Source organism: Pyrgilauda ruficollis, unplaced genomic scaffold (assembly GCF_017590135.1).
Source record: "Pyrgilauda ruficollis isolate IOZ18807 unplaced genomic scaffold, ASM1759013v1 scaffold267, whole genome shotgun sequence".
Classification (NCBI taxonomy): domain Eukaryota; kingdom Metazoa; phylum Chordata; class Aves; order Passeriformes; family Passeridae; genus Pyrgilauda; species Pyrgilauda ruficollis.
Genome location: NW_024524011.1, coordinates 214,244 through 240,414, shown reverse-complemented (window position 1 = coordinate 240,414; position 26,171 = coordinate 214,244). Strand labels below are relative to the sequence as shown.

General features: G+C 46.2%; 1 protein-coding gene and 1 long non-coding RNA gene across 9 annotated transcripts in view; one reads left to right on the top strand and one right to left on the bottom strand.

The window, feature by feature from the left end:
* Window positions 1-1,877: 1,877 nt before the first annotated feature.
* NEDD4L (NEDD4 like E3 ubiquitin protein ligase) overlaps window positions 1,878-26,171 on the bottom strand; it is an 86,123-nt gene continuing 61,829 nt past the window's right edge. For 3 of the 8 annotated variants that reach the window (XM_041471383.1, XM_041471379.1, XM_041471386.1), the window contains 26 exons: window positions 25,883-25,944; window positions 25,665-25,767; window positions 25,250-25,416; window positions 24,222-24,354; window positions 23,554-23,730; window positions 22,210-22,284; window positions 20,751-20,810; window positions 17,954-18,085; window positions 17,383-17,502; window positions 16,620-16,817; window positions 16,137-16,214; window positions 14,757-14,811; window positions 14,611-14,667; window positions 10,867-10,925; window positions 9,596-9,661; window positions 8,900-9,129; window positions 8,161-8,282; window positions 7,347-7,417; window positions 7,148-7,243; window positions 6,012-6,085; window positions 4,938-4,998; window positions 4,580-4,639; window positions 4,013-4,120; window positions 3,632-3,728; window positions 3,302-3,374; window positions 1,878-2,380 (listed from right to left, as the gene is read on the bottom strand). In XM_041471383.1, coding sequence (XP_041327317.1) covers window positions 2,278-2,380; window positions 3,302-3,374; window positions 3,632-3,728; window positions 4,013-4,120; window positions 4,580-4,639; window positions 4,938-4,998; window positions 6,012-6,085; window positions 7,148-7,243; window positions 7,347-7,417; window positions 8,161-8,282; window positions 8,900-9,129; window positions 9,596-9,661; window positions 10,867-10,925; window positions 14,611-14,667; window positions 14,757-14,811; window positions 16,137-16,214; window positions 16,620-16,817; window positions 17,383-17,502; window positions 17,954-18,085; window positions 20,751-20,810; window positions 22,210-22,284; window positions 23,554-23,730; window positions 24,222-24,354; window positions 25,250-25,416; window positions 25,665-25,767; window positions 25,883-25,944 — 2,637 coding nt within the window. In that variant the 3' untranslated portion in view covers window positions 1,878-2,277. The remainder of the gene's footprint in view (window positions 2,381-3,301; window positions 3,375-3,631; window positions 3,729-4,012; window positions 4,121-4,579; window positions 4,640-4,937; window positions 4,999-6,011; window positions 6,086-7,147; window positions 7,244-7,346; window positions 7,418-8,160; window positions 8,283-8,899; window positions 9,130-9,595; window positions 9,662-10,866; window positions 10,926-14,610; window positions 14,668-14,756; window positions 14,812-16,136; window positions 16,215-16,619; window positions 16,818-17,382; window positions 17,503-17,953; window positions 18,086-20,750; window positions 20,811-22,209; window positions 22,285-23,553; window positions 23,731-24,221; window positions 24,355-25,249; window positions 25,417-25,664; window positions 25,768-25,882; window positions 25,945-26,171) is intronic. The other 5 variants (XM_041471384.1, XM_041471380.1, XM_041471385.1 and 2 more) reach the window with 3 other exon arrangements.
* Window positions 4,002-6,026, top strand: LOC121355724. The gene is made up of 3 exons (XR_005955459.1): window positions 4,002-4,138; window positions 4,498-4,660; window positions 5,904-6,026. It is a non-coding gene; the product is annotated as an uncharacterized LOC121355724 (long non-coding RNA).

Sequence of the window (26,171 nt, the reverse complement as noted above, 5' to 3'; positions counted from 1 at the left end):
TCGTGCTCCCCTTCCTCTCCCCACTTTGTGCCTCGGGCTACCCAAGCCTGGGGGGAGAGGGACGGGGGAGGAAGGGGCAGAAAGAAATGGAATGCGGGGAGAAGGAAGGAGGAATAGGCGGGCAGGGAGGGAGGTTTTGGGAGGCAGAGGGACGGGGAGAAGAAAGGAGTGGTAGAGGAGCGGTGGTTTTTAGAGGGCGGAGGAAAGGGGGGGAAATGGAGAGAAAAAAGGGGAATACGGGGTGAAGGAAGGGCTAGGTGGGGTGAGGGAGGGAAGCGGGGAGGTTTTGGGGGACAGAGGGAACGGGGACAAAGATGAGGAACACAGGGAGAAGAAGGGGAAGAGGTGGGGAAGCCGAAGCCCCCAGGACTCACCTGGTGAGCCGGGACAAGGTGCTCCTACTCTCACCGCGCTCATTGTCAGCAGCTGAGCCACGGGCGATTTCCCGGGATTAAATCACCTCGGGCCGGGGCCCGGCTCCTGCCCCGCCCCCGACGTCACCCGGGCCCTGCCTCCTGGGACCCTCCGGGGGTCCGTGTTAGCTGTGCTCAATGTACGGGTCAGTGGGAATACCTGCATTTATCTCTTCTATCCCCAGAGCCAAGCAGTCAGTCCAGCATTCCTGTCTACTCTGATGCCAGCCACTGTCTTGCGTTCCAACTCGCTCCTCAGATGGAAAAGGTCAGGCAGGAATGTCAGGAAGCATATTTAATAGAGAAGGAATCTTGAACTGCATTCAAGTACTGCCCTAATCTTCCTCAGGATTGGGACCATAACTGCTGAATGCTACTAGCAGTGAGGCTTCTTCCCAGCTGGGTGATCCTGTATCCTAGGCTCTGCAGTATGGCTGGACACACTGGTAAGGCTAGGGCGGTGAGGTGGAAGTTTGTTTTGGTAAGTGGTGTCATCTTGCTTGGATGCTGGGGAGCAGGCTGGGGCAGAGCTGCACGTCAGTGGAACCAGCCCTGCTCCAGCAGTGCTGTCACCATGTCACTGCACTGGGGCAAGCACAAATCTGTCACCTTTAATCTGCCAGAAAACAGATGCAACTCAGACATTATAGATTAGGCATGCAACATGTCACAGGTAACAAAATGGATTAGATAGCAGTGTATATTAAATAAATCTTTGTAAGTAAAAAAGAAATCACAGAAACAATTACTGAGGAACACGTCTGCAGGCTCCGGTCTAGAGCTGGTGGGGTTTTCTCTTCCACAGCAGCAGCCAAATTCACCACAGAAGGACACGTGTAGTGGGAAGGAGTGAAAACCCATTAACTTTATGCTCAAACCAGGTCTGCCTTCCCGGTGGTACAGAAAGTGCCTTCAGAGTCGGTGCTGTTAGAAATGAACAACCCCAGCGTTAATTAGGTTCATTAGTAAGTGCACACAAACAGGAGCCAGAACAGAGCTGTGTTCCAGAGTGCCAGATTTCATTTGGAATGCCTCCATTGCAAACAGGAATGCAGAAAGGGTGGAAAACAAATCACTGTACAGAGAGAATGACAGGGCTCAGCACGTTCTCCTAAAAGGCTAAATGCCAGCCCTGCCCAGATGCTTCGTAGCACATGTACAGCTTGGCAGTAAGGAGGCAGTTTCAGAGATCTAGAACAGAGATCTGGACATGCTGTGTCAGGGCTCTGCTGTGCCTTGACACTCTTCTAGCACTGGTACAAAAATGCAACATCCAGCCCATACTTCTGGATACAGAACAACAGTGATGTGCTTAATGAAGAGAGTGGCTTTTGAGAGACAGCCTGTGGAGAGAAAGCTTCCAACAGCTTTCTCCTGCTCTCCTGGTTTAGGAACACAAGGCTCAACGTACTTTGAAAAAAAAAAAAAAAAAAAAGTCTGGTATGAAATTAAGAAAAATGCTCATTTTTCCAAGTATATGATATTTAATTGTAATGAAATAAAATCTGAAAATGTTTAAATCAATTAAGAAGTAAACATGAGTTGTAATACTATACCTGTAAAATGATTAATTCCGTTCATTGCCATTAAAAATTGTGTAAAATATTTATTAAGGGCTTTGCCTACAGAGGCACAACATAAATAGAGTAAGTCCTGCTGAAATGTGATCAGTTCGCAAGTGGTGCGGGAACATCAGCAAGGCCACTCCAGGTGACAGTCCCAGCCTCGGGGCTCGGCCCCCGCCCTGCCGGGGCTGCTCCAGAGCCCAGCACCGGGCAGCTGCCATGCCACAAGCCCTCCGAGTCCCTCGGGCAGGTGCCAAAGCCAGCAGAACGTGCTTGGAGAGGGAATGGGTGCTGCAAAGTTAATCCACCCCTTCAAACCCTTGGGCGTTCTCCACGGCCATGAGGAGCTTCTCCCGCAGGTCCTCGAAAGATTCATACAGAGGTAAGTCTAGGCGGTTAAAGCTGGAAGGGACAAGGAAAGAGTCACTCAAGTAATCCATGGAAAACAGACCCTTAGAAAAGATGAAATAATTAGGGGTCTTGATTAAGGATGCGGCCTGTGGTCCACAGTGTTCCCTGCATGCCCAGGGTGAGCTCTCCAGTAACTGTGTGCTGCCTTCCTCTGGAAAGCTGGAAGCAGGAATTTGGTAAGAATCACTTCGGAGAGGAAAAAAGCCAACAGAAAGCCCTTCACTGTATTTAGATGATGGAAAGCAATCTTTGTTAAAGGACTGATTTCTTAAAGCTCAGCAAAGATATTCTGGATTTAGAGGACAGATCCCTTGCTCTCTGGAGGGAAAAAAGATTAAACATCCAAGAGAAAATTTTCCAAAGGTAAAAGCTAGCAGAGAACTGGAACCCAAAGAGGATGGGTTGATTTTGCAGTGTGTTCAGGATAGTATTGTTGATTGTGTTTGGTAGGTTTTGTGCTTTTGTTTTCAGTTTGTTTTTTTTTTTAATTAAAGCTCATTATTCTATAGAATTATTAGTTTCACAGAAAGATCTCCAAGTCTGTACTGATACTCTATAAAATAGTTTTCCAATTCAGCACCATTTTTCTTTAAAAAGCCACATTCCTGAAATGTAACAGAGCAAGACAAATTTGTACTGGATGCTTTAATGTTTGCAAAATCTATAAACTAGGGTTAAATTATCTCATAATCTTACATTTGTTTTGAGTTCTCCAATGATTTAAGGGCTTTCTCTGGCTGTTTGGTAATGTCTGACTTGCTGTAGTTAATTACATCCACTTACTAGGATGTGGGAAATAAAAGAATATGGGGACCCACAGGATCAAAAGCTGTTGGATGCTGAGCTGAGCATGGTCAGCAGCGTGGCCCTTCTGGCAGGAGCAGCTCTGGAATTTATGCTTTGGTGACTTACCAGGTGTGAGCCCGGGGCAGCTTATCAGGACTTCCCCACTGCTCTATTGTAAACAGTTGAGGACCATTTGAACCTGGATGAAAATGAAAACCACATGAAACAGAAATTGCTACAGAGACTGCTTCAGCATTATTTTTAACTTGAAATGTTGGCATCAGTTGTGGGCTGGATTCTTCACCTGTAACAGGTACATTAAAGCAACATGAACGTGGTTCTTTCTTTCCAGGCCCAGTGAGTGGGTTTCAGAGCTGCCTAATGCCCAGAAGTGAGCTCAGAGATAACACTGAGCACCGAGTGCTACGTGCAGGCCAGAGGCTCAGAGCGGCTCACCGTAAAGTTCAGCAAATCCGTTCATAGGCACACGTGACGTCCCGGTCACAAACTGCAGGAGCCGGATCCGCTTCTCAGCATCCATCAGCAGAACAGCCTGTGGGCAAAGGGACACCATGGACACGCTGCCCTGGCCTGGATGGGCCCTAAGAGCAGCCCAAAGCCAGCATGAGTCACCTTCTGTATGAGCCAACCCAGGACACAATGGATTGTCTGCTCCAGCAAGAGCTACACCTGCCCTCGCCTGAGCGAGCTGGGAGCAGGTCCTGCCCCCCAGCACAACACCCCCCCATTCTTAGCAGTTTTCTCGAAGAAAAATGATTGCAAAAAAGGGCAATAACTTTCACTTCCAGGAGCAGTCAGAGGTGGTGCCAGCCTTACCTTCCAGAACCACTGGATAACGGGATGATTTGGGCAGTAACCATTTTTGTAGATGGTGTGTTGTCTCCAGTCGTTGACGTCGACATCACCAAGGCCACACATCAGTAACTGCAGGGAAAGAGAAGGGTGGGATGTGAATGAGTGTGTGCTTCCCTGCACTCTTGGGGTGCCAAGGTGTCACTGCCCCTCAGGGCTCTGACCTTCAGTCATTAATGCACACCCAGGGCAGAGTCAGAGCTTCCCCACAGACTATTCCAGTTACTGGAGGATGGCTGCACACTGCCATGATGTGACAGCCATGTGTTTGGCTCAAATGTGACTGGCAGAGGCATGATGGCACTTAGCCACTAAGCTGCTCTCAGAGGCACACCCCCAAGCACCTCCCTGAGTGCAGTTCTTTGCATGTCATGGATAGATTTATTCATTAGGAAGAAACATCTAATTTCCAACTCTGAGCAAGGCACTGTGTCTGCACATTCCCTTAGGGAGAGGGATGGATGACTGAAGAGCCCAGAACATGGAGCATCTGTCAGAGAACTGTCAGCTTGGGGCACCAGATTGACTCACCTCCAGTTCATTTTCATCAAAAATTTTAATCAGATCAATAGGAAGCAGTTCTGTGAATCCCTAAAAAGAAAAAGAGCAAAGGTAAAACTCTCATCCCACATAAATCCTTATTGAAAACATCAATGACCAAATTACTACAAGCTCAAATAATTAAACTTGAAAGAGAATGACTTTATTCTCATAAGGGAAAGATGATATATTCTTACAAAAGATAAAACTGAAAAACCATAAACATAAGTATTCTATTTGCATTCCCTGCCGAGCTCCCTGCTCCCTTTACACAGACACCAGTGGGTAAGAAATGTGTGTTAGAAAAAAATCCCTACTTTTGTGAAAGAAAGGAGCTAAAGAGCCTCACCTCCAGAAAGGCATTCATTTGTTTCTGCACTCTGTTGACAAACCGCCACTGGATGACCAGGCTGCAGAAAGAAACAAAACCCCATCAGAAAAACAAACTCATTAGCAGGTCTTAGCCAAGTGCTCAGAGGTTTCAGCAACTCCAGGCGCTTTCAGTTTGTCATTTATAACTTCAGCAGCTTCAGGTAACGAAGCAGCTTTCACCAGTTGTTCCAATTTATTGGCCGGTGACTGATGGAATTTTGAAGAAACAAACCAAAAACCCCAATGACTGTGACCAAATCACAGTGGGAATATTTTTGCTCCTGTAGGTACCTACGTGAGCAGACATTTTATTCTTCCAGAGCACTGAGTAATTAAAAATTCCCAACAAAGTCTGCAAGCTCTGAGGAGAGCTGTCAGGACAGCATCTCACCTATAAATAAAGAAATAAACTGCAGCATCAAAGGGACACCTTGCTTTCAGTACCAGTCACCCAGAGCACAAACACCTCACAGGTGCAGGCATAAAAAAATCAGTTCCAGGCATGGAATTAATTGGTCCAGGTCCAGGCACTGGAAATGAATTGCCAATTTGCATGAATGTATCAATTTTAATGTCTTTCACCTTGGAAAAGGCCCTGATTTAAAATGCCAGCAGATATAAGTGAATTTAGCATTTTACATCCTGGTAGGTGAAAGAGCTGAGAAAGCTGAAAATAAAACCTAGTTTCAGATTTGGCCAATTTTTGGTAGGAATGCTGGCACTGGAATCCTGGCTCTGGTCTGTGACTGGCAGAGGAGGACAGTGGGATGAGGGTCAGGCTGGACAGCACCTTCTGGCTCATGTGAACTTGAGCCAGATGTTGGAGATGCACGTTTCCATGGGGGGGAATGTCAGGAGAACAAAGCACGTAACTTAATTTACTCTTTGTTCTTATGTCTGACTGGATATAACCAATGATAACAGGAAGATTTTTTTTTTCCAGCGATCCCTGATGCTCCTGTGCAGTACAAACGACAGGAATTGCAGCAGGGTCAATTGGAAGTACAACTGCTCTTTCTTACCCCCAGGCACATCCCATAATGATACTTACTCAATGTATTCCCGCTTGTTTTCATTCGTTACCATGATTTCGGACCCATTGGGCTTCAGGTCCACTTGATATGTCTGCATTTCAGAAGACCAAAAAACCTCTGGTTATTTGAAGACATCTGGGAACCCACTCCAGAATCTGCTCTCCCTGAGCAGCATTTTACAAGCAGCATCAGGAAATCATTAGTAAATTGATTTACACTTTTGAACAAACTTGTGCTGACAGAAGAGCAAACTGGCAGATGCTGGCTATTTACTAATAATTTTATTATAACTATTATTTATAATAATAAAATGATATATTTATACAAAGTATAACCACTAAGTATGTACTTTACGTATATAAAATTATAATAGTTTTTATAATAAAAGAAGCTAAATCACCTATTGAAACTGCCAAAGCCAACCAGTATATTACAAAACCTCTCTGTTCTGTGGCTTCAATACTCTCCCTAGTTCTCCATGTAATCCATAACCTTATGGATTATGCTTCAGGAAAAAGGCAGTACGCACTGGAAAGTGGATCAGAATGTTTTTGACAGGGCATTGAGTGCATAGTTTGAATTGCTGAAGGAAGTTTTTATAAAAGGCCCTATAGTCCCCAGGTCCAGTTGTACCTGGAGCCAGGACCTAGTTCTCAGAAGTAAACAAAGGGATGACACTAAAAAAGGTCATAAAAGCCTCTAAGCAAATTAATTAATTTTAATGTCTACAACATTTTCATTTGGAATGGCCAAAGTTACCCACTGACTGTGACCCTTTTAAAGCTGGCAGCTTCCCCCCGTCGTGGCAGCAGCCGCTGTGACAGGCACGACAGAAAGGGCGTCCCTGGCGTCACTGTGCTGCTCCCCTCTGAGGACACCTTCAACCTCAGAAAGCCAGGCAGTCCCTGGGCTGGCACCACGTCCCAGCTGGACTGTGGGACACCCTCATTCCTCCAAGTGTTTTACTCAGCTGCACATCCAGCTTGTCCCAGAGCTGTTGTGGCTCCCTGACAGGGATGTGGCACCCCCTGTCCCCGCTGGGAACACAGCGAGGTGGAGGCTGACCAGTGCATCCCCCACCACGAGACCCTGCTCAGTACTGAGGTACTTGTTGGCAATAACCAGTTCTAAGATGTAAATAACCTTTACATACCTGTCCAAAGTTTTCCTCGTCTATGCAAAACATGAGATCCAGCTCTGTAGGGTCATTTTCCAGGATCCACTTCAGAGAGTTGTAGTATTCGCTGTCCTAGGGCAGATCACAATTAGGCAGTTTGAAAATGGGCAATTAGTGCAGGGTTGTAGAAACCCACGGGCCTGTGAGCCCTGGCACGGGTTCAGTGGGGTCTTACCACTGATTCCATGTCCTTCAGCGTTATGGGCTTCCCCAGCATCATCTTGTAGAACGGTCTGATGAAGAAGCCTGCAAGAGAGAGGAGAGCATTACGTGCCCTGCTCTGCACCTGCACATTCCATAAAGGTATGACTGCTTGAGGGCACCACCCCTGGCATTTCCTGTTACCTCCTGACTGTAACAGTCCTGCAACTGCAACAGCATCAGCATCATAGCAGCTCAGGTTTACTGAGGCACAGAAAGTCCAATTTTTCAGTTTCTACAATTATCCACTAACTACCATGCTCCACTGACCACCCTAACATTAATGGCAGAGAGAGCTGGGGAATTGAGCTCAGGACACACTATCCCATTTAAAATCACTGCTCCTCTCTCCAAGGAGTTGCCTGAAAACCAGGCTGCTGAGCTTCCTCTGCTCAGGATTCCTCTGCTTCCTCTTCTGCACCAGGGCTCAGGAAAATCTCATCAGTAATGTCTGCCTAGTGTGAGAGTTCAAAATGCAGCAGAAATTGTAATCAAATCCTTCAGCAATAATTTTACATATCAAAACATGCTGCAGTTGACACCCCTAGTTTGGCTGCAGGTTTGCACGGAAATGACCGATACAAATTCCATGCTTCTCCTCGAGGGACAGTGCTCATGCTGGCTCTAGAGCTTTAACTTGAGCAGAGAAAGGAGCAAAACCTTGTATGCAACCCACTCGTTGAGTAAGCCACTGTAATTTTGTGCATCATCATGTGAGTCTCAGCAGTGCCAGCCCCAGACTGTCCCTGCCCAAAGGCCAGTGGCAGCAGAGCAAGGGCAGGACTCACCGTCCAGCAGCTTCCCGTGGTACACGGCCAGGCCGGCCACCCGGCCAATGAACGTGAAGTACGACAGATGGTCTTCGTTACAGAGACCTGAATTAGGATTAATCTGAAGTGTATAGTTGTCCCTTTTTTGGGGAAAGAAAAAAAATAGCTAAAGAACCAAGTCTTTAAATAAGCACACACTCAGCTATGTTAATAAATAACTTGTGCCTAGGGGCATGTCCCTTCGGCTGAGTCCGAGTCCTTTCCAGTCTGTCCCACCGCGGAGCCACTGAGGGCTGACCCAGCAGCAAACCAAACCCACTGAGAGCAAGAGCCGCCCTCTCCCCTCGCACTAACGGACTGCTCCAAGACTGTAAAGCTGGGCAGCCCCCATTTTACAGTTCTGGGGGGCCACTGCTGGGGAGCTCCTGCTGTGTGAACGAGCAGCTGCGTGCCCAGCTTGCGCTACAGCAGCGCTGCAACTCTGGGCACCAGAGGAAAGGGGCTTTTCTGTGACATTGGTCCCTTCACCATTACTGGCCTCAAAAACTGCAGGTTTGCTGCCCTGGATATTGTCTGAGCAACGGAAATGTTTTCTGGTTCTCAAGGAGAATTCCAGAGGCTCTCTGAAGGGCAGCAGGAACAGGGCAGTGTGGCTGCCCAGGGCAAGGAGGAGCTACTTCTGCCCAGAGCAACTTTGCCTCTTATGCAAAATGTAATGTACATCCCTTGAGAATACAAATATTTAATGGACACTTACGTTGCTGAGTATTCAAAGAGACCATAGTAAGGGTTAAACATCTCCTTGGACAAGAGAAAAAACCATTCTCTGGCCACACCTCCGTAGTCAAGTCCTTTTTCTGACTCAAATTCAATCCAGAGCCTGGCTTTTAGTACATCAGGTCTCTTCACAGACATGATTCTTCTGTAGGACTCCTCAAAAATGTTATTTCTGTGTAATTTCATCTCAAATCTGTTGGGTATGTCAGCCTGTGTGAAAGAAGATTAGATTATCCTTGTTAGTCTCAAGAAATAAGTCTTTGGGCAAATTACAGGTTGGTAAGAGCTCAGTGACAGCTCAGAAGCCTGGTGTTCCAGTACCCCGTGTTTTTACTTCCCAGTGCTCTCCCGTCCACAGGCTGAGAGCATGGGGGAAACTGGGCCAGTTCCAGAACAGTGCTGCAAACTTCTATGGTAAATATTTGATGAAAATTACAAGAAAAGTATCAAACAAACCAAACAAAAAAGGAGAAAGATTGACTGTGCTCTATTTTAAAGGCATTTGCATTTATCTAGAAAAATACGAGTCTTGAAGACTTAGAAAAGCTTTTTGTTGAGAAACCAATCAAATTCAAACTGTGCTTCGTGTTTTGGTCGCTACTTGAGCCCTTCATGAGCAGCACGATGGAGTAACCCGGCAGGTGTGCCCCGCAGCCCCCGAGCCCGTTCTACTCACAGGTTTCTTTAACTTCTTGCGGAAATAGTCGTATTTCTGCTTGAACTCCCTGGAGTACGGCACTGCCTGTGGGGAGCATGGGGGACACGTCATTCCTGCCACTCAGCCACGACACCATGACGTGTCAGTGTCACGTCATTGACAGCCCACAGCATTTAAAAGGGGTTACAGCCCTGCCACCCACACGCTGTGCTATGGGCTCCCCGAACCCACCCACGAGGGACAGCAGCCAGGAGGGCTGTCACAAAATGACATCGCTTTACTCTGATCATTTACTGATGATAATATGACTTTACTACAGCCATTAAATATTTCTATGTGTTTCCTTTACTTAAACACTACGTGAAATGCAATTTAAGTAATTCTGTTTGTCATGGCATCAGAAATATTATTGAAAGCATTCAGATGAATCCTTAGTGCTGCTGTGAAATTGATTAGCTCCTGCTTTCCCTTAAAACCAACAAACCATTGTCAGTCGCTCGAGGAGACCACGATAATTTAATTTCCTTCAAACAAACTTTCTCAAATAGTCTCTCTCATTTATGCTCAGCATTTCTGGAGAGAGGCCTGTTAGCAATTTGCACAGTGCCGTGTGTGAGGGTCTCCAGTTTTAAATGCCTGATAAATGAGTAAATCCCTCCCAAAGGAACTATGGTCAAAAAGTGACTATTACTGATATTATTACTAAGCAATTGGCATTTAACTGCACAGCAGGCTCATCATCCTGAAACTCTTAAAGGTCCCAAGGACTTATGCAGAATGAAAAGGTACTCCTGGCTCCAGAAAACATTTTGGGACTGGAAGTCTGATCACTCAGAATACCATAAAATGGCATAACCCAGCAGAAAAAGTCAAAGAATCACTCTTTGATATTTTAAAAATTTGACACTGAAGTGAAATGCTGTGTTTATTTTTTTCTAAGGCTGATATTCCTAAACCTCTGTTTATCAGTGGGAAGCTTTATGTCTCTTAAACTGACAGACCCATTTTTTGCCTTTTTTTTTCCCACTTAGAATCTACATAGGCCCACCTGTCTCCTCTCAAGTGTGAAGAGCTTTTCATTGCCTAGAGATTCCAAAATAAACAGAACGGTGTGAATGCTACTGTCAGTAGTGACCCAGGTAATGGGTAAACAGGAGCACTCCAGAACCATCCCCAAACCCTGGACAGTCTGGGAGACTGCCCAGAACTTGGTGTGACATTCCCAGCTGCTGCTGACTTAGGATGTGGACTGGCAGAGCATTTCATGAAGATCCCACAGCAGTACTTACTGGGCCCGTGATGGCTGGGTTCTGCAGCCTGGGGTCTTCCCACTGGGTAATTTTATTATCTGCAAATAACAAAAGAAATGATCCAATAGCTTCTCTGGTACCACACTGAATTTCTGTTGTTTCTTTTTCTCCCTAGCACTGCTCAGGTCTGTCAGGGTTAGCAAAGGCTTGTGTGTCCCCACCCTCCCCAGCTCCAACACACTGTTTAGTTGAAAACATTCACTCAAAAACACAGAACTACCCCAGAGCCCAGGGAACTTGCACTGCTTTGATGGCAACATCTACAGGAGTGAGTGAACATGTTCCTTTGAACATGGGCTGGGATTGGAGATACACAGCCTGACAGGTAAAGGAACCCAGACCTCTTGGCAGTGACACCCTGTTACTGTTTGGAAATTGTGCCTAGACAGCTGAAGTATCATACTTCTAAATTTGGAGGGAACAACATTTTTTTTTCCTAGGCTCTGATTTAATGAGAAGGCAAAGGGAGGCAGAACTGTCCTGTTTTGGTGCAAGCAAATCACCCAGTTATGACCAACGGAGATGCTGGCAGTGGCACAACAGTTCTTTCCATCTTTCTACAGCTTTGAAGAGCACCAGGAGGATGACAGGAAAGGTTCTACAGGACCATGGTGGGACTCCCCTTCCCTGCCTCCAGACAGCTGCTCCTCCCAAGATTCTGAACACGACAGAATCACAACAAAACAATGGTGTTGCAACAATAAGACAATGCTCCAAACCCCATCCCAGGTGCCACCTGCAATGGCAAGGTGTTGATCACCCTTGGCCTGCCATCCCTCTGCTTGTTACACACACTGCTCTGGGTTAGGAACTGGGGACCAGCAATCAAGATGGCATTTTCCATGTCTCTAGAACTGGAAAAGCCCTGTAAGTTTGCATCCCGAGCTGGTTTAAGAGGGAGTGGGATCTGAAAGGTGTCATTGAGCATATGTTAACTGGAGAAAATTCTAAATGATTGCAAGCACATTTCAAGACATTTGATCTATCGGTTAATTAAATAGTAAAATACTATTTTATTTCCCTTCACACATTAAAGCTATTTATCACTGATGGGAATGCTGAGCTCCAGAGACCCCAGAGATGCATGGAGCAGAGCTGCTGCCAAGGTGGACACCCAGTCCAACCCTTTCCTTTTTCAACCCCTACACTGGAATTCCCTTCTACAAAGTTCTGTGGTCACCTTCTTGACACCAGCAGCCACAAACCACAGTGCCAGTTTTCTGTGGAATCAGAGGCAACACAAGTGGAAATGACTGACAGTGTGTCAGCTCTTTGCTCTCTGTACTTCAGGGTGTGCAATGACACCAGTGAATCTCAGTCTAACTTTTCAGAGTCGTACAAGGACTCCATATAAAAATGGTGTTCCAGGGCAACAAGGCTCTGGCATGAACCACTTCACCTGGAACTGCAGCTCAGGATTCTCTGTCCTATCCCAAGCGGACATGGATAACAAACTCATTCTTTTTGAAGAACTTTTTCAAAAGTCTCCACATTTTCAAAAATTTTAAAAATTTCAATCTTCCCACCAATACAATTCTCTGTCATAAACCAGGCTCTCAGGCCTTTGAGGATTCCCTCTTCTCCCTGCCTTTCCAATGGGGCTGCTATTTCCCTGAAGTTTGGGACCCCCTGCCAGATACAGAACTGTCACAGCCAGACATTGCTAGTGCTGATGGCATCAGAAGGGTCACTCCAGGTTGGATTTAGGCACTCCTGTCACTACATCACAGGGTGAGATAGCTCATGACCAGGTGATGGTATTTTTCATGCCCTTTTCAACCCAAATTCTGCTGATTACTCCCATTCTGAGTAACACTTTGCAATTCTCCTTACACAGCCCCTTCCTGCACACTGCAGTGGCCATTTGCCAGACTCCCTCTGCCTTCCCATCCCATTCCAGTGAGCCCCTGACCCCTCTCCTGCTGAGCTAAAGAGTGGTTCCCCCTAATTCCTTGTGTAAATCACTGGTGCACATTGTGACTATCACCGTGTGCAGGTGGATGTGGACAGACTTTGAGGGGAGCCCATTCAATGTATCTATCCTCCCTGTCCGTGAACCACTGGTTCAGAAAATGGCTGCAGAATGGCTGCTCTCCCTTCTGATCCCTTCCAGCAGGTAGACAGCACGTGCCTGGGAGGCTCCAGGAATGGCAGCAGAGTGCAGGGAACAGGGAACCAGTGTGTCCATGGAAGGTAAGGGCCCAGAGAGCAGGGAAGGGGCTCACTGTCACACCAGTGTGCTGCATTCAGTGCTCAGTGCTCCCGGTCCCTGTGCACAGCAGAGGGGCTCTGCTGGCTGCAAGGGACTTTGGCAGTTTCTTCCAGGGATGAGAAAAACATTTCAAAAATAGGACAAAGAGCACTGGAGGACCATGCAGCAGAGGTACAAAACCTAGCAGGGAAGCAGGAACGTGACCAGCAGCTGATCTGTCAGACTTGTCCTGCTGGTTTTGTGTCCTGGCAGTGGCACAGCCCCTGGCCCTCCAGGCCCCCAGCCCAGCCACCACAGCAGTGCTCAGGCTGGGACCAAAGGGACATCTGCTGGAAACAGGCAGCATTACCAAAAGCTTCCAAAGCTTCCTAAACTTTGGTGAAAAATGCTATATAAGAAATTAAATCCACTCGGATCAAAAGAGACTAGTGGGAGGATTCAGATGCACATAAATTTTGCATCCTAACAGTTACAAATTCTTTGAGGAATTCTAATTAATATATGACTTTAACATTCCATTTCAGGGACTAACACGTGCTCAAATAGCTTTAGGAGACTGAAAAATTGCAGAGTTTTAAGAGAGATTGGAAGGCTCAGCAGTTACACAGGTGTTTTAAATGGCACAGCTTTATCCTGTGACTCCTTCGTGGCAGCAGTTTAGAACCATTGGCCATAGTTATATTTCCAGATCTCTGTTGGGAAAAACAATTACAGAAAGGATAAAGGATAATAACTCTGTACCAAAGTTTGGAAGAGGTTCATCGGGTGCTTGACAAGTGTATTATTTCTAATGTTTAGTTAAAAGTATTTATACCATTTCAAAACTGCTATTACTTTAAAGGCAGTCTTTTAATGATGACTTAATACTGTCATCTCTAAGGATGAGCGTGGGAGTCAGTGATACTGAGGGACAAACCTAATTCTTTCAAACATGGGCAAGGTTAGGTTTTAACTCTCTGTGCACGCTCCTGTGATGGTTATGAGAGTTAGCTATGGCTGTGAAGAATTCTCTTATTATAAGAAGACCCAGCCCAGCCTTTGTGGGCTGCTTTGTTTCCAAACACCAACAAAACTCACACAGCAGTTCTGAGATGCTCTAGGAAGACAAATCTACAAAGAAACATCACTTACACTAAAACTCCACTAACAGAACTGGAGAATATTAATGGGCTGGTGCAGTTTCACATGCTCTAAATAGGAAATAAGATCAGAATCAGCACTGCCACAGACCTGAAAGCAGAAGAAAGTACTTCTCAATGCTAATTGCTCCACTGCCTATATGTGGAGCTGTGGCTACAGGATCTTTTCTCATCTTATTTTCTATTCCTAGTTTATATTTTAATTTATTAAGTGCAAATAAGCCATGGGATCATCAACAACAACAACAACAACTCCAAAATATCAACAAGAACAAAATAAACCACAGAGAGGAAATGTTAATGCTTCACAAGTCAGAGAGGGACAAAGCTTGATGAGCCAATTAAAGCAAGCTTCCAGTGAATGTACAGTACCGTAGGAGGGCACTAAGTCTCTGGTATCAATGTCTCCACATATCAACACCTGGCTTCCTAAATGAAGAGTAAAATCACAAAGCTTTCACTTCAATACTTAGTACCTCCCTTTGTCTATTTGCTCTAGTACCTGAGTGCTTACTTACTATGGTCTATATAAAATGTTCTTCCATCCAGGTGTATTCTTTCCTCCCAGCCAGGCTGGAAATGGGAAATAAAAACAAAGAAAAGAGAGAGTAAATGAAATAATACCAGTCTCACACAGCCTGAAGCAGTGCATTGCTCACACCTACTGGACTTGTCCCAAAGATGCTTACGAGGTAGGAAACCCCAAGTGACCAGATGCATGGTGGCAAATCCAGGCAGACTCAGACCTAGATCTTATCCAAGTGACTGCATCCTGTGCAGGGAATATTTTTTATAGTGGAAACCTCTTGCCTCAGGATTCCCACCCATTTCCTCTGTGAGCAAACAATCACGGAGAACAGATGGTCCACCGTGGCTTAGTTTGAAAGTTTCTGCTCCCACTTCTGAAAGCCACGTGGGTTAGTTACTGTAAATGTGTAACCCAGGCTCCCTGTACAGTGGGACAAGAATGTCCTAAGCTAGTCCTCAGTGCTTCCCCTTTCATCCGTTCCCTTTTCTCACGTCCCAAGCGCCTGCAGTGCAGAAAGGAGAGCGGATGGCAGGCTGTAGGGACAGGCAATGCTGGCCAGCCTGGGCTGCCAGAAAATACAGAGGAGAAATTATTTCACTTCAAGCTTGTTGGAGAAACTCATGTTAAATTCTGTAGTCATCCAGACCAGGAGGTTTAACTGAGGTGAAATCTGTTGCTAGTGACAGGTCAGGCTACCCTGGTTTCACTGCATGTTTCACCCCTTGCAGTTAACAGAACAAATTGTAATTGGGCCTTCAGAGCCCCCAAGGTTAACACACGCCCCACGTACCTGGACACTGCAAGAGCACAGCTGTTTCCTAAAGCCAAAGAGCATTCCTGCTGCTGTGACCAGGAACGTGTCAGCTTTCACACATTACCTTTAAGGGCTGGGAGTATTTTAAAAAAACAAAGCAAAGCTCTCCACTTGACATGTCTATAAATCCCCATTATACTTTGATTACAAGTATGACAAAACTCCTGACACTAAATTGATGATTTGCTCTGCAAAAGATGCAGGTTTCATTGAAAAATCAAAATTTATTCTGATTTCTAATTGCTAGAATATGCTGGTGCACTGATAGAGCTTGCTTGGCACAATCTGCTCTGTTTTTCCTAAGCAGTGATTACGATTATCTAAAAGCACAGTCAGACACAGCCCAGGTAAGTGTGTGCAAAGCCCAACACTTCAACAGCACAGAAAAATGCCATGAGTTGAGCCTCCTGGGCTGGCTCTGGAGGGCCTGAGCAAGCCCCAGGGCACAGCAGGGCTCCAGAGGCTCCAAGAAGAGCTGCAGCAGCCTGTGCCCAGAACAGAGCAGAGCCCTGGGACAGGAGGTGTAGGTTAGAACACAGGCACAGCATCACTTACAGGAAGAGGGCCCAAATCATTGGGGTTCAGAGACGCTTTGGATCTCAAATGCACCGGAAACTTCAGCCGTGGATCCTCCTGGAACACAGGTATGCAACTGTAAATCCAACAGATCAAGGCAGATCTACAAAGTCAAGCACAGACTCATCTGGAAATCCTCCTATGTTACAGTTATTCTTTTCTTTTTGGAGAATAAAACAAAACATGACTTATTAGGATTTCTACAGTGCAATGAATTTTCCCGTGCTGAGCGAGTTAGGGTGATGTAAGACCTGACTCCATTAAATGTGTGCTGTGTCCAGGGATACGCTTCAAAAACCACAGGTCTGTTCTTAGGATGCCTGCACTCCCCGAGAGCTTTTACATCCACATGCACATTTTTGGCTCTTAGAAGCACAAAGACCAGTGCCATGCTGCAAGAGGGGCGTGCAGGCAGAGGCAGAGGTGGGACCGGGCCCCGGGGCTCGGCTGGAGCGCCCTTACCCAGGTGGTGGTCTTGGTGTTGTGGTCGATGAAGAAGGGGCGGCCGTTCGGGGCGATGCGCATCTCCCAGCCCGGGGGCAGGAAGCTCTGGGCCCCCTTGTGCTGGGGCTTGGGCGAGTTGTAGGGGGACGGCTGTGGGGACTGAGGGTTGGACAGGGTGTCCTTCACTGCCCTGCGCACCGGAGAGTCCTTCATGCCCTGCGGAGAGGAAACAGCGCCGCTGCGCACTCGGGGCTGCGAAACCAACCCACCTTGGCTTCGCAGCAAACAGCTTTTCATTCCAGATGTAATTCATACCAGAATTCAATGCTGGGACTCATTTACTAGAACTTAATTAGCTCTACCTGTGCCTTCTAACATGCCCAGTCCTTTGCTGTAAAGGACACGGTGTTCTGTGCCTTGTACCTTCCTCTGCACCTGCCCTGGATGTGTCCGTATTTCATTTTACCAAGGCAAAGACAAAAGCAGTGTTTTGTGCTTCAGGGGCAATATATCTCATTTACAAGAAAGCCTGTAAGTGCAAGGCTGTGTGAGCCACAGCTCTTCAAACTCTTAAGCACGAAGAGGAAATCTGAAGAACTGGCTCTCTTTAGCACAGCCATGAGTAGGTGAGACAAGAGTTTGAAGTCAAACACGCACGGGCTTTGCTTGCGTAGGGAGCCACATCACAGTGAACATCAGCCCACAGCACGTGGAATTACTTGGAAAGAGAGTCAGAAGAAAGGCAGGGCTCCTTGTCTGAAGGGAGGAGGGAGGGGCTCACCTCGAGCGGCGCAGACAGGGTGACCGTGGGCGAGCTGAGGCTGCGGGGCCGCCGGATCTGCGGCTCGCTCAGGTGGTTGCTGCTGCTGGCGCCCGGCCCCACCATCCCGTCCTCGGCGAGCTGTGCCAGAGCAAAGCCGGGTCACAAACGTCACGAACGCTGCCCTCGCACAGGACACGACAAACTGACGGTATTGTCATCATCACTGCTGTTCTTAACCACATTTCCTTAAGGGCCATAAGGGTATTTAATGTAATGCACTGGAAGGGCCAAGAGCCTATGGTTCTATTAATGGCCCGAGCCGACTTTCACATTTAATTCAAACAACACATTTGCCTCCTTTTAAGAGCTCTTCTGCATCTCTGGAAATTCCTTCTCTTGCAGCAATCACCTTAACCTATGCCTTGACATAATTAAAAGAAGTAACCAAAACCATCCTAAATTATTGCAGCTTTTGATGATTCATCTGTATTGCCATGACAATGATTAGGACACTTGATTACATTTCGGATTTCTGGAAGCTGCCCCAGCTGAATGACCCTCAGCCAAGCCCAGGCTGGCTCCCAGGTACCTGCATGATGGGCCGTGTCCACGTTGTGGTCCGGTTGTTGTGGTTGACGTAGTAGGTCCGGCCCTTGGCGTCCTTGCGCTCCTCCCAGCCCGAAGGCAAGCCCGGCGTGGTGTGCACATAAGCCACAGAAGGCTGCTCACAGAAGGCAAGAAATCGTTGAATTCTTATTATATAATAGCTAAAAAAACATTTAAAACTCTGTTGTTTGTAAAAAAAAACAAAGCAACTTGTTAACTTACACTCTTCTTAATCACGACAACCATATGGAAAAACCCAGTTTCTAATTTAATTTGATTCAAGCTCTTTATCATGTGCCTTTGAATCAAATAATTTTTTTCTCCCAAGAGATCTTTTGGGTCACTTTGACACAGATTCAGCAAACAGACAAGCTTATATGCCCACAAACATTCTATTTTGTTACCCATAATGACAAAAAGGAACTCTATGTTTTAGTGAGTTTTCCTTAAAAGGCTGAGGTTTCCTCCTTTTATCAGGATGGATAAGTAAGAGTTAAATAACCATGCAGTCAAGATCTCCCAGGTCCTGCTCTCTTCTTTACCCCAGGGTGTCATGAATCAGTTACCAGAAACTACTGTGGGTTTAGAAAGTTAATTTTAACCATTTTGCTCTGTCACAAATGCTGCACTCAGGGTTCTGTGTCCCAGCGACACCAGATAACCCCACACTGGAGCCTCAACTTCAGCATGACAAAAACTTTTAGTAGAAGCTCCACAGGCTCCCTGTCCTAAGAGAAGCACACAGGTAAGGGAAGAGTCACGTCCTGCTGCCCACAGGAACTGTGTCCCTGTGTGTGGCTGATGTTGTCTCGTGTCCTTCCTGTCCCCAAAATACCCAAGCACGAGTCCATACACATGAGCTAGGAACTGGAACCAAGTGGGATGAAGGACCTGCCTAATTCAGAGGCTGATGCACTACAGGCTCTGGGGTTTTGCCAAGAAACAGGAAAGGCCTCTGAAGACTCCTGCTGAACTCCAGGACACATTCTCTTCCTCCCCACTATATTCCTTGCTTCAGCAAGATAATGAACTTAATTCTTGTTCTTGCTTCATCTCTGCCAGACCTTTCCCAGAGCAACTGCCGTAGGCAGTGCAGGTGCTGCTGAAGAGCAGAGCACAGTAGACACAAGGAACTGGAGAACTGCAGGGACCGTGAAGAAAGGAAAGGGGAAGAAACACGGGGTGGGTCAGGAAGCTGACATACTCCACTGGGAAACAGATGAGAATGCAAGTGCAGATCTCAGACTCATCTCCTCCTCTCCTGAAGAGCCAGGGGCCATCTCCCCTATGCTGGCTCACAGAGCTGGCAGGCAGTGAGGAGAACACCTTGCCCACGCTGTGCCAGCGGCTGTCAGTCCATCAGTTTGGGGTCAGGAAGGCCACAGGAAGGACTGCAAACACTGCACAGTGTCTGTTACAGCTCAGACATGACAAGGACACTGCTTCTGGGCCTGACCTGCGGGTCCTGCTCCAAGGAGGGGCTTTGTAGGGATTCTGAAGGCAAAACCAAGGTGACCAGAGACTGTATTGCTGACAGGTTGTTTGTCTGCAAGCATCAGGTGCCCACAGACCCAAGAGAGTGCAGCCTTTGAAGACAAAGGATTTAGACCATGAATCCTGAGTAAGTCCCAGTTCCTCCACAGATCTGGGACTCTGGGTGTAAATGCTGAACAAAGACAAGGGGGGATTAGATACTGCAGCATGGTGAGGTAAAACATCTTGCTATGGCTACACTAATGATGAGTCAAAATATTAATATTTTGCTCTAAAAAGTCAAATCAAGATAAGATGCTCTACCAAGGGAGTACCACGTGCAAGCTCACCTAGCACAATTAACTAACTACTAATGAATCAGGCATTTTATTTAGACTTTGCTATTTTCAAGTGTGCTCCTCTGGTTCTAAAATTAAAAACCAGTGAATATAGACAGTAAACAGAGCGATGCATCAACACCTGAAGTAAGATTAATTTATTTCCCAGATGCAAATAGCAACTTATACCAAGTATAAATTAAATTTCTTTCTCTGAAACAAATTCTCCAGGAGGGCATAAATTCATAAAAGCCATTTATGACAGTTACTGTAAATGATTTCTGTCAAATAACTCACTTCAGATTGGCAGTTAATTAGGTTAAAGGTTCAACATATATAATTAGATTAAAGTTCAATATAGATTAAACCCACTTTCCTTGTATTACACATTCAGCAAAGCATATCAAGAATTTTAGGGGATGATCAAACTACAGTCTTGTACTGCTTGGACTGCTGAGGAACTGCTGGAAAATGTAACTGGCATTCAGTAAGACCATTAAGAGCTCTGTGCTATATCACTGTACCCCCAAGGCTCTCAAATTAAGACCAACTTTAAGAATTAAAATGAATTAGTCTAGTGGAGAGTAAGGGAAGACAAGAAGATACAAGATACAAACACAGCTACATGTACAATTATTTGATGTCTCTAAATCACTGCAGCTTCCCTTTTAAAAGAATTAGCTGCTGTAGCTTTCATTTTTCAGGAGCACATGGCATTTACTTAGTATACAGCTTTGTCATAATTCAATATCACGTCCATGTCCCTAAACCATGCCAGTATTTGAGTACAATTGCAGTGTTTTGAGAAATGTTGAGAAAATTTGGGACAAAAATATTTAAGTTTTCATTCAATAGCTGTATTTCATTCAACACATGGCTGCTTCTTTTAAAAAAAAGTTCCTCATTGTACAAGACCTAAATGTCCCCCCGTTTTATCTAAAGATAGTGCTTGATAAAGAGTTTTATTACCGTTGGCTCCTCTCCCCCTGTGACAGTTGAAGAACGAGCTCTCCTAGAGGGACCATTCTGCTGTTAAATGATAATTAACGTTACACAGATTTACTGAAGAAGGTCACAGGTTACCGTCACATCTTTAGGAGCAAGGCACCAGACACATTTACCAAGAGAGAGCAGTTAGATGGGTAATAGCAAATCTGCAAGTCATCAGCTGCTGTAACCAAGGCAGAATCCCAGAGGAGCGCTGGATTTAGGAGGAACAGGTACTCAGCAGCCAGAAGAGAAATGATCATTAGCTCAGGAAGGATGAAATGTGGTTAAGCTCAGGTACGAGGGTGTTTAGGGCAATGCTCTCTGTGCTGATTTGAAGGTGTGCTCAGCGAGTGTCCCTCAAGAAGCAGGAGAAAGGCCTCTCTCCCCACACCCAGCCCCTGGCCCCAGCGTGCTGAACACAGCAAGGAAGAGCACAGCAGCCCTTGTTCCCCCTGCAGCCAGGCACAGAGGCTGCACTGGGACCCACCCAGAGCCAGAGTCATGCTGCAGCTGCACTAAACAACTGCTACAGCACGGGGAAAATCCAGCCAGGAGAAATCCTCTGAGGTTTCTGGAAATGTTCACCCAAGAGAAGCAGAGACAACAAGCAACAGACACAGCAACTTTGGTAACAAACTTCTTGGTATGCACAGGTTTTCTGTTTGCAGATTCACATGGGACATACTTATAACTCTTTAAAAATGAAGAAAAAACTCTTGGAAGAGAAGTATAATCTTTTGAAAGACTCTTTTGCAATCTGACCCGTTTTATTCAAAAGCACACCCTGCACACTCCTATTTTAAGTGGTCTCTGTATCTACTGCTGAGAGGTGGCAGAGGGAACAAAGCTGCCACCTCTGCAGCCCTTGGACATGGGCTGCAGGAGAGGCACCACTTCCTGCCAGCTGCAGCACAGTGTGCATGGTTCTGACAGGAGAGAGAACCTTTGTTTACAAAACATCTTTCTATCTTTTCCTGTTTGAACAATCTCCTTAAGTAAACCTGCAGAAGTTGCCTCCTTTTCTCTACAACCAATCCTTTGGGATTTCACACAGATTGACATATTGCAAGTAAAATGAACTTAAGGGCCACAGAAATATGTCTGCTATCAGAGTCCTGTGGCTGCTGCAGCTCAGGTAGAGCTGGCCCTCCTGTCCTCTCCTCCCCCAGCTGGGAACACCCCTCGGAGGAGTTTCTCCACTGAGTGCACATAGGAGTGCAGTAACCTAAATTTCCACAGTAAATAACTGAGGAGAGGGTGACTTGTTCAGTCTCCAAACATCTTCCTGTCTCAGGAATGTTCTCCTTTTTTAGCTCATTTGAATTTGGTTTGGGACAATCAGATGCCCACCTTGGTCACTGATCTGTGCCTGGCTGGAGCTGACCCAAGGCTCAGAATGAGAGAATGTCCACCCAAAAAGGAAGGAGCTCTGGCTTACCAGGGATAACTGGGACTGTTCAGCGACTGTGTCTGTCACACTGCAGGACCTCAGTCGTGAAGAAGGTTCTCTTTGCTGCATGGAAGAAAACAGAAAGATGTCTCCATGTTAGGGTGTCTTAAAACATGATGTTCATTCAGAAAATTCAGTAATTACAGGTACTAACCTCTTTATAGCAAACAACTACCTACTTCTGTTTTACCACAGAGGGGTATATCCCATTTCTCTACTTCCTATATGGCCCTTCCTAAAAAGGGTCCATTCATTTTCCTAAAGGAGAAATGCCAACATGAACAAACTCATGAATTATTGAAAAAAATAAAGCATTAAGAGATATATCCAAAATCAAATACTATGGATGAGAGCTCAAAGTCTTAAAAATTCATTTACCTAGAAATTTATGGTATTTCTTAAAAAAAATAAATTTGTTTCAATCTTCCTCTTTGCTGCTAACTTTTGAATCAGTTGTGTCTTTTCCCATGACACATCCTTCATGATTGGGAACAAAGCCCCCCTAAAAAAGCAGACACACATCACGTGTGACACTAGAATGCAATTCCTCCCCCCCAGTGCAGCTGGGCACTCCAGGACTCAGCAGTGTTTAGGAGAACACTGACACATGTGCAGTAAAACCAGCGGGGGGCTACCAGAACTGCAGTTCCCAACACAAGCCCAAGTGGCTCTGCATGCAGATCCAGGAGAGCATCAGAGCTGTCACTGCCTGACCAACCTCCAGGGGACATTCCCATCAGGCAGAGCCCAACTGCACTGGCTTTTTGGGAAAAATACACCTAATGAAGATTCTGTTTGATGAGACAAAACTATTTCTCATCTCCTGAACTGCAGAGGTACCTTGATAGCATCATACTAAGAATAAAAAATAAGTAAGAGCATGATGCCCTGTTTAATATTTACAATTATTTTTATAATCAAAGAGACATAAAACATTCCCCCACTTGTACATGCATTATCCTGACTTTTTAATGGTAGCTGACTAATGGATAACACAAATAGAGAGACCATTTTTTTGCTTTTCCTTTTCCTTTGGAAATCCCCACCTTGATACCCTCGACTCTCATCTACTTTGTTTCACTAAAGGTCTAACAGTAGTAGAGTCTGCAGTTAAACTCACACAGAACTCCTGAAATCTGAACAGAGGAATTCTGTTGTCTCAGGCAGGTTGCTTGCTGGTGAAGCTGTGATACATTTTTTGGAAGGGAATTTTAACTGCATGCTCAGGGTTTCCTGAGCCCAGCAGTTGCTCCCTGTGCGTGGCAGTGATTCACGTTATGCCAAAGAACAGCACATTTCTGCACAGAGCTTTAGGGATTACACATCACGTACAATCAAAGAGCCGAGTTGTTCCCCATTGGAATCAGGAGTGACCTGGAGTCTTCTGCTCAGCTCCTCAGACAGCTCCTGAGGACTGGTCCGGGACACTGGAGATGCAGGAGGAGGTGGCAGTGACAAGCTTAAGGAATCCCCACTGGCACTTGCCTCCTCTGAAATGGTTTCCCAAGGCTAATGAAAGAGAAGAAACTAAGTTCAGATTTTATACAGACAAAGCCTTCTTTCCCTTTGCCTTCTGTGTGATCACCTCACTGTGCCCAACACACAAACAACACCTTCTCTTCACCCTAAACCAAGGCACTACAGCAAACTGAAGCACAGGGCAGTTACAGCCAGCCCACTTCCCCTTTTTTCATCATTTATTCCACTGTTGCTTAGAGCAGAACATGAAAGTGTTTCTATCAGTGTATACAAGACAAGCAATTTGAAATGCTAAATGTTTCTCCCAGCATTCACATGGGACTCAGTGCTGTCCACAGGCCACCAGGCAGCTGCAGCTGCACAGGACCCTGGCAGTGTGCCTCTGTCCTTGTGCTGCTGGCACCCTCCCCAGGCAATTTCCACAAACGCCGTGTAAACCCACGACTCTGTGCCGTGTGGTAGTTAGCTCACACGGCAGCTCAGAGTTTAGTCAGCTCCTTAAGCCCAAGGCTTGGGCATACCTCAGGAATGTCTCCACTCTCCGCAGGCTCTGGCTCCAAATCCTCACTGATGTGGCGCCGGGAGCGGAACCGCCTGTGAGCTGCCTCTTGGTTTATCTGTCTGATGTTGTTATCTGACTCGGATCCCACGTCGCTGCAGGGGGGGAACCCAGCACGGGAAGGAGAAAAGAACAAGAAAATAACCCAAGTTCAACTAAGCCCCCCATTTTGTCCATTGCCTTCAAAACCTCAGTAGTGCTTTCGATTATAAAAATCATTATTCATACACGTGTCAAGCTTCATAATTAGGAGACTGTTTAATCCCTCAGTTGAAAGAACATAAAACTGGAAGCACTTCACAAATATCACAGAACAGCAGGTTGGGAAGGACCTCAGGGGTCATCTGGTTCAACCTCTGCTGGCAGGGAATCCATGGCCTAGACAGGATGACCCAGCACTCTGCGGAGCCCAGCCTCGAACGTGTCCAGTGCAAGGGGGATCCAGCACTTCCTTGGACATGGTTTAGTGGTGGCCTTGGCAGTGCAGGGTTAAACACATGATCTCACTACGACTCCTACCACTGTCAGTTATTCACACTCTGTAAAATGTAAGCTTGCCACGGCTTTCTAAATCTAATCTTGAGAAGATATCGCCACGTGCTCTCTGACAGCACATCCTGGGAATGAAGCGTATTCACAGAATACTAACCAGGCTCTCCTCAAAGTTAATCTGTTCAACTTCATTAAAACTTGGTAGAGTTGACTTTTTTCCATACCTCTTCAACAGTCTCTATAAACAAAGTAATTTACTCCTGTTAAATTACTTACTGAAAATTTCCTTATCTGTCTCCTAATACTCTAAGGTGCATCGTTAATGCACTGCCTGCCCTGCCATCCAGAGTTCCTGGAACTTCCCAGAACACTCTGTGTCTCTGCGATCTGCTGGGGGCAAGCAAGTCTCTTCCAGGCACAACGAAAGCACGTTTTCCTTTCTGACTGAGCCTCAGCCTGGCTGTCCCTCCCACGCAGCCCCAGCCCACGGCTGCTCACATGAGGCTGGGCCGGTGCCACTGCGTGCTCCTGTTGTTGTGGTTCACGTAGTAAGTGCGCCCCAGGTTGTCCACCTTCTCTTCCCAGCCGGGGGGCAGCGGGGGAGGCGGCAGCTCCTCCTGACGCTGCGATGCGGCATCGCTGGAATCCACCACGTCCCAGCCGTGCTTAGGAACCAAGGAAAAACACCTCTGTGGTTAGTGTGCACCTCGCTCCAGCGAGACAAGAGCTAAACCCCCATCAGTCTATTGAAGAGGGATTGCCAAAGGTGGCCGGCTGGTGGCTTGGTGCCATTTCTCCTGGTGGCTTGGTGCCAAGGAGAAGCGACTTCCAACTCTGTTTCCAGGGCTTTATCCTCCACATGCAGCTAACTCTACAATTTTTCTTGAATCCTTCCTTGAGGATTCAGCCTTACCTCAGAGTCATCCCTCTGATCACTGTTTTCTTCCTCCTGGCCACCATTTTTGGGCATATACGCCATCTTCAGTCTCAAGAAACCCTTCACACGAGATTTGTGGCTACAAGACAAGGAGGTACATTGCATTTAAGAACTCTTAAATAATTGCAAATAAAAAATAATGAAGTAAAAAATGTTTTAAAGTCCTCAAATGTTTTAAAGGTCCTTCCTCTCACCTTCTTGGTCTGAGGAGGAAATCCTTAAATGTGTATGGCCTCTCCATGGTTGGGTCTTCAGTCTGTAAGCAGTGGAAAAAATGGCAAATTAAAGGGCTTGCCCACAAGTCCAGCCGCATAAAGAACATTCACTTATCAGGCTGACAGATTACTTCTCTGATTTCCACTGAATCCTAAGTTACCTAAAGCCTGGAATCTTGAAACCTTTCTATTCCTTGAGAATTTCAGCTTTCTTACCAAGTAAGCCACATCCTTTGCACAGCTGTGCAAACACACAGCTGCCGTGGGC